Source organism: Haliaeetus albicilla, chromosome 5, assembly GCF_947461875.1.
Source record: "Haliaeetus albicilla chromosome 5, bHalAlb1.1, whole genome shotgun sequence".
Taxonomy (NCBI): domain Eukaryota; kingdom Metazoa; phylum Chordata; class Aves; order Accipitriformes; family Accipitridae; genus Haliaeetus; species Haliaeetus albicilla.
This window is the reverse complement of record NC_091487.1, coordinates 23324232-23338203: the sequence shown is the minus strand read 5'-3', so window position 1 is coordinate 23338203 and position 13972 is coordinate 23324232. Positions and strand designations below refer to the sequence as shown.

Genomic DNA, 13972 nt, shown 5'->3' with positions numbered 1-13972 from the left:
CTAGCTGTTGCTGCAGCCAGCCCCTGGCAGAGCCTGCATGGGGCTGGGCTCAGCTCCCCTGAATGTTTTCACTGGCCAGCTGCCAAGGAGGTGCTGATGGGTATCATCTAACGTGAAGCAGAGAGTACCTTCAAAGCCAAAGTGATAATATCCCTATCCATATCACTTGGACAGTTACGTAAATGTATGAGTGGTCAAAGCAAGTCCCTTGCCTCGCTGCCAAAGCTGACTGAAATTGGAGATGAAGCTGGAGGATGCGACCAAGTAACAGTGGTGCAGAACTACAGAGTCACTTTCTTTTAGACCTAACAAAGCAAGAAGACCAGCAGTAGGGTTTAAGCTGTGCAGCTTATTCTCTTTCCATTGCTGTAGACCTCCGCTATAAATTTCCAGGTCCCTCCTGCCCAGTTTCCAGCTATGGCTTTCAAGACACAATTCACATGTCTTTCTGAATGTCACAGCAGGCAATGTGCTCTATTGATATCAGTGTAAATTGCTAAGGAATGAAGAATACAAGGGCACAGAGCAGAGACATTCAAGGTAAATCACGCTACAAATGCTGTAAGTCTGCTAAGGACCTTGAAGGGAGAAGATGTTCTTCTGGGTTAGGGAAACAATGGAGGGACATTAGATCCGCATTCAGCTGGGGCTCTATCATTCCAAGGCAGCGATTTAATGCTATCTTAGCTTTCTTATCATCTGAGAGGTACAGTCTTTTATTTCAGTTAGCTCTTCAGATAGCTTAATTTCTTAAAGTTTGAAAAGGACTATGTGATTTTTAAATGGAAGGCGGTAGGAAAGGACAAAGTGATATCCTAAAATGTATAGGCCATGAGTTTTTGCAGGTTCGTGGCATCAAAGCAGTTGACTCCAAAGTCAATTGCCTAGACTTTCCAGCACTATTTGAAAATATCACATCACCTGGAATCTGCCTTAATAACTCCTAGGTGGAGCTTGTACATTTGGCTGACTTGAATCTGAACATTCAGAATCAATTACAAAATGTAACCAGCATGAATTACCACTGCTTTTATCAAACATGTTCAGTTGTTTCCACATGAACGTGAAAAAGAATCTCTCCCTCAGGTAGAGAATTTTTGTATGGGGGATTCCCAACATAATGGTTTTTTTCTAGCAAACTCAAGGAGGAGGCTTGTATCAGGAAGGTAGCAATCATGAACTCTTGACTGTGGGTGCACTGTAAATGTTTCTTTTCCAAGTCGAAAGTAGAAGATGTAGCCACAAGAGGGAGGCAGAACTCCTATGCCAGTATAGTAACCCCAGCAGAAAACAAAATAAATCAGAGAAGTATGTTTTCAAAATTTCTGTCTTTGTGCTAAAGTTGCCCAGCAGCACTCTCGTTGAGAGCAATGACTGTTGACTGTAACTTCTATAAAAGTAGGTTCATAATGCATAGTAAATATTAAATGATTAACAGAAGCTGAAAATTAGTAACTAGTACATCTTTTTCTTAAACCTAAAAATCAGGTAAGAAATTACTTCAGGACAGATTGAAACTGATTTTCCTGTGCTTTTGTGGGTGCTGGGTAGGAAAACTGTCCCCATGCTGTAGGGGATTTATGTCAAAGGCATATAGCTGTATTCTTGCCAGGCTCTAATACAGAAAGATGATTTGGTTACAGGAAGGAGACTTTTAATAACAAATTACTTCTTAGAAAATACAGCACAAGGATGTATTTAAACACTTCAATTTCCGTAGCACCTCAGCAAACAGATAAGGCACCAGCCTCAAATGGTGCTATTGCTTATCCTGTGCCCCTGAGTGGGCAGCAGGCCTTCTATGATCAGTGAGCTCAGCAGAGAAAGATACGTGTCTGGAGGGAGAGGGCAGGTCTGGCATCTAGTTCCTGCTCTAGGGACTATTTCCATAGTTTACTCAACAGCATTTCAGAAACTGCAGTCAAGGGTTGACAAATCTGGTCAGTACTCTAAACCCTTGAAGGTTTCAGTCCCTCTGTTCGTTCTTGAACTGTCTCCACCTCTGCCCTGGCCCTCTAGGTAGCCTCAAGCAAGGAGGAGAAAGGGAGCCAAACCCCATTTGCTCAGCCGCAGCGCAGTGCTCTGACCACTGAGCACGTTTACAGCATACAACGCTCATTCAGAGCATGGCAGCAGATCAGAGTCCTCGAGGGAGGGAAGGTAGGGGAACACTTGGCTTGAGAACCGCTTAGGACTGTGGTAGTTTGAGGCACGTACAGGAATAGACATCTTTCATGCAAATTTATGAAAGCTCCTGGGAATTTTGGTACTTTCAGAATGAGGCAGCAGCTGCATGGGGGTTTACCAGATGGGAATAGTGGGCTTGGCTGCACAGACTCGGACTTAGCCCCACAGTGTACCTCGGGGCGGTGGGGGATGTCTGTCTCCTAAAGAGTGGACAGAAAATAAAAAGGTCAGACTACTGTTCTTTCCATTATACAATCCTTAGTTGTATAGGCCTATGCATGCTTTTGTTTTTTAATAGACAGTAGTTAAAAGTTATCCTCTTACAGCATTTTCTGTTGGAGGTATTTAAAGTGCTTTATGGACATAAATCTAAACTGATTCTGTGCATGACTGTGCAGAGAGGTAAGGACTACTTGGGTGAAAAGAGCAGTCAACACCACTAAAAAATTAATTTGTTGGCCTTTTCTCAGCTAAACATGGAATCAGTTGAGTTAGTCAACTCTTAGTTTTCAGTGTGTCAACAATGGGCCAAATTCTGCATGGGCTTCACAGTCCTGAAAACCAGTGAGACTTGTGTTTCATTGAGTCTGCCTGATGCAGCAGGTCAGTAGTCCAGGCAAACACCTGGAAGCTTGTGGTGACCACTAGAGAGCAACAGTCCCTTAGCTCCTGCGAACGAGGGAGCATGGACACACAGCTAAATGCCTTATTGTTCCAACCTGTAGTTCACTTCTCCGGGTAGGACCCATACCACAAACCACAACTCACCCAGCAGAAATGTCACACTTTCATCATCCTCTGTTTTAGGTCTTCTGGCCCTGTTCAATTTGAGAGCTGATTTTAACAACGTGGTTCAGTTCCAAATCCAATACTCTTTGTTCACAAACCTTCCAATCTTTCATAATATTCATAATTAATTTTTTTTACTATTTTGTCCTTTGCTGCCAGGGTCAGTGTCTGTAGACTGGCACTCCCCAAGTCACATTTTCTGTGTAGTTCCTGACTTGTCACAGGACTTCATGAGGTATTAGCACACATTTTTCTCCGTTGAGACTGTAACTTCAGGGTACCCTATTTTGCCACCCGCACTCCCCTGGTTGTTCCTCTCGCACCAACTGTCGCTTCCTGGCTGCCAGGGACATTTCTTCCTCCTGGGTAAAGGGTACCTGTAACAGCTTGGGGAAAAAAAAAACCAACAAAAGCCTGCTTACTGACACAGTGCAATTTAAGCAAGATTTTGGTCAAAGGGAGGTGGGCACAGAGGATGCCGTAGTGGTTGAACTGTATTTGCAGTTTTGCTTTTGTTTCTCTTGAGCAGAAGCCAGAACTCACTGCAGTTCTGCCTGTATCTGTGCGCTGATATGGGGTTTTCCCATTTCATTCCCTTTTAATCTGAGTACTCTCTGTATTAATACAATTGCTGAACTGACCACGCTCCTAACAAATTTCTTTGCTTCCACACAGAGGAGTAGAGCTCTCCTTTTTTATTCTCCATAAAGGAAACCTTTACAAAAGAGGCTCTCACCTTAGGAAATTACTTTCAGCTGTATTCATACTTTTCCTTCAGAAGCTCTTTAGGCCAAGCTGATTGCTCCCAGTTTATCTACAGTCACTGGGGCAGTAGCATCTGGGAGACTGCAGAAGGCCCCAGAGCAGGGAAGGACCAGTCTGCCCACGCCCCCCGAACCCCAGCATGTGTCTGCCACTTGTTGTAGCACCCCAGCAGTCACCCGTCTCCATCAGGCTTTGCTGTCCCATTATTCAGGGCTGAGAAGGACACCTTTCACAGCTGGTGTTTAAAACACGATTCCAACTACTTCTTAATATATGGCAGTTGCTGTTAGGCTTCCAATACTGTGACCAAAGGGACAGGAGTTTTTTTCTGGGACTGGTGTGCTTCATGTTTCAGACACATCTGCTGTGATACAGACCTGCGCCTAAGCTGAAAGAATGGGCTGCTTCTCTCTTTTGCTTTACCTCAGCTGACCTTCAGCAGCTTTTGTCCTATTTACAAATTTACAACGCATCTGGATTAGATGGTAAGGGCAATCATGGCAACTAAGAGCATGCAAAGAAAACTGGTGGTTTTTTTCTCTCCCAGTTGTGCTGTCTCACTCTAGTGATGTCTTTTGTTTGGGTACATATTGCGCTGGCACTCTGACTTCTCCATCTCTTGCAGGGTGTTATTTTGGCTTGTCTCGAAGGACTGCACTATTGCCAAGGAACTTTGAGCTCCCTGGTTTCAAACTTTCAGCTTTTTCTATAACTCTCTCTTTTAAAAACCATTTTGCATCAGGCTATCATAGTTAACGTAATCCTACCCTCCAAATTTGACAGTATCATTTCCAAATGTCACTGAATATCTGAATTACAGTAAATAAACTGCTATTAACTAACAGCCTCTGAATCTTTCTATTTAACTTTCCTTCTTTCTTCTGGCTGATCTGATTTACTCTTGAATAATGAACATGTGTACCTGTGTGCCTCCATTTTCTTATACTGTAAAATGACTGACTTACTGTCAGTTGTACTGAGGCATACTGTGGAGAATGTGCTGAGCTCAGAGCAATAATCTGAGTAGCCCTTATGATGGATATCTGATTTTCTTTGGTCAATGAGACTGCCCAGCTCTTCAGTCTGATTCAGGGAGTGCTTTTGAGAAAAACAGCAGACTGCAACTGGTCTCAGTGACTGTGAGAGAAGTGGAAAGATGTATGAAATGATACGGGGCTTACTCAAGTTTGAAAGAACACAGAGAACCATAGCAGAGGACTCTTAAATAGTTTAGACCTTATCCTTACACTTGCTTTGTTAACAGATGTTCTGATCACGGGAAGGCACTGTCCTTACATGTACTCCTGGCTTTAGTGGTCAGAGAACAGATGTAGAAGAGACCCACTGAGCAGAAGCTTCAATTCCCAATTACTTTGTTTCAGGATGGCTTCATTCAAATAGTGGATCCTCTTCTATATTGTGTCAGCATTGCTCCACAGATCTGCTATGTGGCTCAAGCTCTAGGCCTGCTCCATTTCCTTTGCAGTGTATTGTTCAGTCTGGATGATCAAATGAAATAATCTCTTTACTGTATGTAGTCCCATTACTTCTAATTTATGTCCTTTTTTACGCTATTCAAAACATTCCCTTTTCCTCTTCTGAACTCAAGACTTCTTACTTATTAGAATAATATACACATACACATACAACTTCAATTTCACAGTGAAAAGGTGGATATGCTGTTTCATCTTAACATTTATTTTTTTTTCACATAGTTCAAACAAAACATGACACCCCATTTCAACTGATAAAATAAAAAGAAAAAAAATAAACCACTTCTACAAAGTTAGCCAGTGTATAGACTTTCTTATTTTACAAAACAAAAAGGTAAGAACATGTTACAAAATAATCATCAAACCAATCGATGTCAATAGTGCAAAGAATGAATTGCAAGTATAGGAGAGAGAGGGCGGGTGGGTAGGATGCATGGGAGGGTGGATGGATGGATGGATGGATGGATGGATGTGTGGGTGGCTGAATAAAGGGTGGCTGAATAAAACAGGAAGGCTAAGAGCAGCTACGCCTGTTATCACACAAAATTTTGTATCTCAGACAACTCATGATGTAGATTTAACTTTAGTGGCAGAAGAGGGTAAGTGCCTCATCCATAAGTGATCTCTGTGTGCTGCAAATTCTTGTGCTGGCCAGTTCTGGAAATGAATACAGCTATAAACACGAACAGTTAAGAGTCACTGAAAGGAATTTTTCACCCTCTGGAACAGAGGTGACCTATCAAGGGCTTGATTAGTTTGTGTGGATTGAAGGGCCAAGGAAATTACTGAGAATTTTATGCAAGCAACAGAGTAAGTACCTCCAGGCTGAACTTTGTACACCTATCCTCTTGCTTTCATGCTCTTCTGCATGAAATTGCTCTCTATCCTGGGAGGTGGATGATCAAGAGGGAGTTTTAACAGCTACTAAGTCATGTGGGCAGGTAGCTTGGATGTCCTGTCAAGTAAATATGTCAGCCAGCAACCCACGAGAAAAGGTAAATTATTTCTGCAGTGTTTCTTATGATACTGCTACAATGAAAAACCTAAAATCTGTGTCCTTCATGGTATGACTAAATTTGACTCTAAATAAAATTAAAGGACAAAAATAACATCAGTCAGTTACAGTATTTCTTAGCTGAATTTGCCCATTTTCCTTTTTTAGCAGAGTGTCCATAGTTAATAAATGAAAGAGGCATTCACTAAAATAAGCTTAGCTGCCCAGAGATGTTCATCTTTACTCCTTGTCATCAAAGACTGTTTATTTTTCTAGGCAAAATTCCTGCAATACCTCAAGTCTTACAAGTACAAAAATGGAACAAAGCCATAATGAGAAATAGAAAGAAGGCTGAAAGTGGGAATAGCTTCGAGGAGTAAATGTATGCTTACCTTGAAGGCACATTTCCTGCACAGAGTATTTGAGTACTACAAAGCTTTGAAATGAACCAAAGTACAGCGATTAGATCTTTCTCAAAAGGAGTATTAAACTGAAACTATTCAAAGACATTTTCCTCCATGATTTAAAAAAAAAAAAAAATCCCCACTACAGGCATAGCTTGTATCTAAATAATTTCTGCTACTCTAAAACTGACAAACCTCTCAGCTCCTTTCCTCTCACTCCCATCAACAGTCTGTCCAAATTACTACTGTAGCCCTATGGATGAAGAGTATATGGTTCATGTACGTAAAGTTTATACATGACAGTATCTAACACTGAAAAATTGGCACTGTTTAATCAAGCAAGAACAGTGGAAGCTTCAAAAAGGGCACTTAGGATCCCAGTGTCCAAATGCTCAGTGCTCATAATGGCACTGGACTGAAAAAAGAATTCAGTGGTGACACCTGGTGATACCAAAGCTAGATTTTCTAAAGATTTTGGTTGTTAGTGCTCCTTTGAAAAATCAGACTACTTACTCTAGTGCTTCAACAGGAAACAAGATCTTTTGAAACTCTGGCCAAGGTATTAATCCCAAACTCTTGAAAATTCAGTGGCAGGTACATCAGATAAATACTCTCCAGAGATCAGAATGGATTAAAACAGCTTTTTTAGAAACCAGAACACTTTTCCAGTTTTGCCTGTGTAACTCCATGAGGATTGGAAGAGATACTTCTGTTGTACAACTAACTACATAAGAGAGATCAGAGTCAGGCCCATACTCTTTCTTTCATTCAGTAACTTTGACTTAAAAAAAAGAATCAGTGATGAAGAGGTAGAGGAATTAAGTAAATCCAGAAACCTCCAATATGTTCATCTTTCAAGTTTTGGGGCATGAAATATTCTGTAGCTGGAGTACGATAGAGACTGAATAGTTTAAGAATTCAACAGAGATGGAAAAAGATATTCCTTTGATTTTCTCCCCTCTAAGCAGTACAACATAATTTTATTTGCTATTACTTTTTTGTGTTTTCAAGGGCTGGGGGGCTATAGGCAAAAATTCAGACAGTGAGCCTGCAGATCAGTGTAGGAAATCTCCTGACCGTTTCTTTCACAAAACATTCTCAACCTTCCTCAGCAACATCTCAGCACTTGTTCAGCTTGGTCTTGTTGGATTTCTTGCTGGTCCTTTTCAGAAACTGTGTACTAGGAGCTGCAGTGAAAAACAGGAAAAACACCCGGAAGTTCTTTGAATGCCTTTAAAAAGAAGAGTGAATTTTGTAGTGAGGAGCTGCAACTCATCACAGCCAGCGTGTACCAGAGCTGCGAATCAGTCACAAATTCAGCCCCATGCTCTCAGATATTTCACAGCCTACAAAGTTATAATTTAATAAATAATAATTCTTTATCAGTACTTCATCAGTAATTTTAATCCACTGATCTCAAAATGCTTCATAAAAGTTAACAGCATTCTTCCATTTACAGAGAGATGTTGCAAATGCTTAGTACTAACTGGTGTGGTCCGAGGAGCACCCTGGGCTTCAGCAGGACCACCTGCAATAGAGTATTACATGCTTATTAAGAAGTCCTAGAAGGACTGAGACTTTACGTATTTACAGCAGTGTACCTGTATAAGTATGTATCACTAGGTTGACATAGGCCTGAAATTTCGGTGCATATAAAAAGGCATTTATAAGTTCCCTATAATTTGTTTTAAATTCTACCACTACCAGTTTTAAACTCAATGTAATAAATCTCGTGTTTTATTTGGGATTTTAACATTGTAGTGATTTTTATAGGAGTCACAGTGAAAGTAGTAAATCAAGAGTGTATTAATTTTCTGTAATATGAAATGTAAAATAAATTTATAAATGTATAAAAAAGCTTTCATTTTAATTCATTATGATTTTAAATTACATTACCAAGGCTTTCCAAATGTGTGATTTTAAAGTCAGCAGTAACATTTTAAAAGATAAATGATTTAATAAATTACTTTTTTTACATTTAAAATTACCTCGAGACAAAATATTACGCAAGCCATAGAAACAACTACAAAAAAATGGGTACTTTGAACACTGTTTTCTCTGAAAATATGTATGAATGAGTGATTTTTGCCTTCTGCATTTTTATTTAGAAAGAAATTTTAAGACTTGCTGTTTCTTTCAGCGAAGTGGAGATAAAAGAATCTTCATGATGGAAGCTTGTTGTTAATTTTTGAAAAGAGATTTTGGGTCCCAGTTAGTGGGGGTTTTAAAAAGATACAAGTTACTTATATTGTAGGTTCAAGATAGAATGTGAAAATAATATTGTGCTGGACAGATTTCCAAGGATTTTCAGGAAGGCAAACAACATTGTCTGTTAAAGTAATCACATTCTGACGTTTTCAAAAAACACCCACCTTACCCATCCAAGAAAACATCTTAAAAAAAACAAACCCCAAACCAAACCCCAATGTTCTTCCCTTAAATATCTTTCTAGGCAGGAATGATCTAATCTTAGCAAAGTCCCTCACTAGCAGCCATAACCATGTTCAGTCAAGATAACAGAACAGCCCAGACTAAGAAAAATTTTAAGAAATTGCAGAGGCTTTCTTGTAACTTGTGCAGAGCACATGAAAATGTGCACAATGACATGTTGTCGTTCAGGGGATGACACGGGAAGGGGTGAATAGAAGAACAGCTACACGATTAGCTGTCCTGTCTGTAGTTCATCTGCTTGACCATTTATCGTGTTTAAGATGCAGTTTGTTGATTCTCCAGAATGATGTTCAGGGTTTTCACTCTGTTGACTGCTTCAGAAATGAGATTTTATATCATTTTTCACTGGGTTTTATTTGGCAGTTCAGAAGGAAGTGAATCTGCCAATGACCAAACCAACAGGCATACAAAAAAACATGCTTAATGTCGGAGGACAAGATTGTTAGTGAGATAAAGGCTGCTTTCTGATTTGGCTGTGATGGTGACCAGACCATACTTCAATGTAGAACCTAGATGGTGAAGAGGCAGAAAAGGCAAGCTTGACTGTAATACGAGTCATTTAGTCTATATCCCAACTGTACTTAAATTGTTCCAGCAAAGGCCCATGGGTCTGCTCCAAAAAACCACTGATGAGCTTCTTCTCAAAATACGGATCATCACAAAGAAAAATAATAATACTCTTCAGAGCATTATTTTAAAAGTAGCACTCCATACTTCTTAAAAGAAAAATACCAAAACCCTGCAAATCCTTTCTTCCAGGTCTGTTATTTTGACCATCCCTCTTGGGACTTGCAGACTGATCTTCCTTCACTGCATAGCACATTCATTGACATTTGCAGTATCTTCTTCCTTCAGATCCTCATTCAAGCTTTTTTTCTGCTCTATTTCGACCTGGCAGAGGAAAAAGAGGGAGAACATTTGTAATGAGAAAGGAAAACAAAAGGTTCGAAAATCTTCCTTAGTGGTGGTTCGTGTCCTGCTTAGGTGAAGAAACTCTTGATAAACTAAGAACGTTGTGAAGAGAAACAGACTGAGGAGGGAAAGCTGGATGTTATTTACTGTAAGTGTTTTCAGTCTAATCCAAACAGTTTTACGATTCAACAGTGTCATGACATCATTCCCAGAAGAGATAATGTCATGCAGAGAACCAGTCTCACATGATTTTATATTCATTACCATCCCCAGCTGTACTTTGAATCCAAATCCAGAACCAAATCTGCAGAGGATAGGTGGGTTCCAAAGTGACAGCAGAAGACCAGCCTCAATTTTAAACTCTGCAAAGACTGATGTATAAAGCAAAGAGATTAATTTTAAAATGCACATCTACATTTGTGTTCTAAATTTCAACACCTCCGAAAAATCAGGGATAATCCAATGTTTAAGTCTTAAAAGGGATACTTAGGAAGATCAAATACCATCTCCAGGGAATTTAAGAGACTACTAAAAATGTAATTCCAATTACCATTAAAAATATTTGCCATAAGAATCTTTTCAGTATCTCTCATCATTGCTCTTAAAGAAGGCAGGTAGGATGCCAACTCCTCTGCTGAGTGATCAGCTAACATGCAAATTTTGGCATACTGATATTCTTGGCAGGTATATATGTAGTGCATTTTCCCATCTGCTCCTCTCCTTAGGGCAGGCAGGAAGAAGAAATATTTAAGCAGAGAAATAATGTGATCCTTTTGTCTGCTCTAGCACTCCCGCTGTAGCTGCTACAAAGAGCAGCAAATCTCCCTGTTCACACTCTCAACGTATCAGCTAATGCCCAGTAACTGGCTGTATGGATGCTCTTCCACAAAGCAACTGCAAGCAAGTTTATTCCATCTTCGCTGAGGGATAATCCACTGCTTGTTTGCCGTGAATCAATAGGCTGCACATGGGTAGCTAATGCACAGAGCCTGGCTTGTGCCAAATTCCCACCTCATCTGCTCATGGTATTTTATTTGTCTGCTCACACTTTGCAAGACAATGAAGTATGCAAAGTAACCATGGTGATTGCCACATGCTCAGTTTTACCTTGTAACTGTAGTGTGCTGAATAGTTGACCCACTTCCTCACATCAGTCTTGTCCTCAACAGAGATGGACCGAACAGTGGCTTTGGATGCAGAAGTGGTGGGCATGTCAAATTCCACATCTACATAGCGGACAAAACTGGAAGGCACTTCCCGGTCAGAGCCAAGCTCTAGGTGACAGAAGAAGCAGTGAGGATGGCCAGAAGCTGGAAAAAGAGAGCAAACAGACATTAAGTTGTGTTGGATGGATCAGAAAACACAACATCTAGGAGGAAGCAACATCACAAAACTGCAAGAAACTGGGAATCCGCCTGGGTGAACTAGTTTGTAGCAACTGACAGTATCTTACCTGTTTCAATGCTGTTGGAGTTCCCAGAGGAATTAAACAAACTGCAAAAAGGACTGCCAATCACTTGAGTTTGCTTTCAGTGGGTGAAAATACAAGACGAGCTACTAAGATTTCATTCTGACAATCAAGGATCTGATAATATAATTCATACATACGCATGGGTTACCGTGATTGGAGGGAATCTGTTCCAAACGACTCTGATGTCTTAACATGTTTGGATTAAAGGATTTGATTTACTTCAGAAAGTATAGCAGGCAGCACGCCTGGGATCCACAGCGAAACTAGAGCAAAGTTCAAATATCCAGATTCGAGGCTCTGCATAGAGGCTACATCCCTGCTTTGCTGGAAGAGCGTTTTCCCATGATCGAAGACCAGGTGGAGGTTTTCCTAATATTCTGCTAGTGGATTAAAAAAACCCCCAAACATGTGGAGCCCAGCCAGCTGCAACTGAAGCTCTGCAGAGCCTGCAAATAGGCTTTCTTTATCAACTGCTTTGATCAGAATAATTGTGAATATGAGAAGGGCAATAAAGTTTAACAAGCTATTTTGGAAAGGATTTCAGCAATGTGCTCAGTAGAATCCAGTCCATAGTTTTTTCTTAGGTCAAATCATAGTCAGAGTACACACAGTCCTTCATTTGTCATATGCTTTTCAATATCCAGTCATAAGCAGACGCTTTGCCTACAAAATAATACAGAGAGTGCCGATAACAAGTTCCTATACTGAGAGTGCAAAGGGTCCCATCCCATTAGAAGGCACAAAAAGAAAACATTTGGGTAAGACAGCGAAGCTGCTGAAATAATTCTTCACAATTTGTGTGCTAGGATACTACAACCTGAATGCAAGCAGCGAGCTTCGGGAGGGACCGGCTCTCCTCCCTTGCGAGACTGCGGTACTGGCTGTCAGGGCAGACCACAGGCAGGGCTGATGGTGTCACACACCTCACATCTATACAGAGCCTGCGCCAGTCTGAATTCAGGGAATGGAGTTAAGCACAAGAGGTCCAATTGGCTACCCAGAGACTTCTGGAGTTCCTGGGGTCGCGTTTGCAAGGGACTGATCTGTCAGAGCACACAACGTGGATGATCGAAGGGTCCCATAGTGTGTGCCTATGTACGTGCTCCTTTGGTAGGCACACAGGTCTGGCAGACAGGCACATGTGCTGGAGGGAGTCGTGCAATGCACATGCCCCAGGTTGTGTGGACAGGTTGTGTGACCTCTGGAGGCAGGGTGGAGCTGGAGACTGTGGCCGCCTGCAGCATTTCCCACCAGATGCAGTGCGATGCCACTACCTCTCTCCTGCTCTGGAGCTGCAGGCACCAGAGCAGTTCACTAGCAGAGCAGACCAGACATTTACAGAGGATGCAGAGCGCTCTTAGGGGTGAGCTGCAGGGGCTACAGTAAGAAAGCATGAAGTGTGAGTCAAGGCAGTATTTTTATACTTAGTGCTTGAGAACTGCATCATTTATAGGGACTCCTGCAAATAGGTGGAGGTGAGTTATTATATGACTTGTGGGTAGGGCTGGATACAGCCAAGCATGCAGAAGGTTGGGAGTAGACCACACATCAGTATCACGTGCTCAGAAATGTATGTGGTCCATCAGGAAAATCTAAGAAGGAGCGGGGATCAAGGCTTTTGAGTACCTTTATATCCCTCTTTGTTTGCCATATCCTTTGAGGAGGGAAAACCATGGGACGAGTACTGTCAAGAAATGTAAATAGTCCCTGAGAGGCAAGGTCAGATTTAAACTACACTTGGCCTGTCCTGTCATCACTTTGGGATTCCCTCCTTCTCACATACCTCAAGTGTCCTGGCCAAGACAGTGCTTGCAAGGCCCTTCCTTTCCCTGAAATTACATCTGATCTGACCGGAGGGCTGAGGACACTCTTCCTCTCAGGATGTAAACAAATACCCTGCATTCTGCACAGTGACACTGATTGATAGATGCCCTGTGGCAGGGCTCCAACAGCAACACTGAGTCTGTGATGCATCTCCTCCTGACACAGGGTATATATAATAAAGCCTTACACTGGGAGAGATGAGATCAAGGAAACAAGAGACATAGATCAACATCTTCCTCAAACTAGTGATGGGTAAGGGAGCATCACTCACAGGAGGCAGTAGAGCCAGGAGTTCTGCCTCTTCTCCTGGTTTGCTACCGGCATGTTCTGTGATTGTGTTAAGTCTGGGGGCTTTCGTTTCCCCAGCTGTAAAGTCTATACTGTATACTGAGATCTTTGGAGACAAGATGCCACAGAAGGCCCAATTTCACAGCATCTCATTTCCAGAGCTCATGCAGATGGCATAGTGAGATTTTCCTCACAAGCATATTATTGCTCATAAACAGCCTGAGGTTAATTTTTCATTGCGATACTTCTCTTGAGTTCCCGAGCTCTCTCTTCCTATGCCCCGCACTACAGAAAACATGGAGCCTTTGCTTTTATCAGTAATATCCCTCTAAATACACCTATGGTGTAAGCTGGCATCCTTGGGCCGAAAAGTGATCCAAAAGATTACAAGACT

The 13972-nt window shown here is 41.4% G+C and overlaps 1 protein-coding gene across 1 annotated transcript in view; it reads right to left on the bottom strand.

The window, feature by feature from the left end:
• Positions 1-5418: 5418 nt before the first annotated feature.
• Positions 5419-13972, bottom strand: part of STON2 (stonin 2) — a 79600-nt gene continuing 71046 nt past the window's right edge. Inside the window, exons 6-7 of the mRNA XM_069783714.1 lie at positions 11103-11305; positions 5419-9974 (exon numbers count right to left, since the gene is read on the bottom strand). Of these exons, the coding sequence (XP_069639815.1) occupies positions 9891-9974; positions 11103-11305 (287 nt within the window). The 3' untranslated portion in view covers positions 5419-9890. The remainder of the gene's footprint in view (positions 9975-11102; positions 11306-13972) is intronic.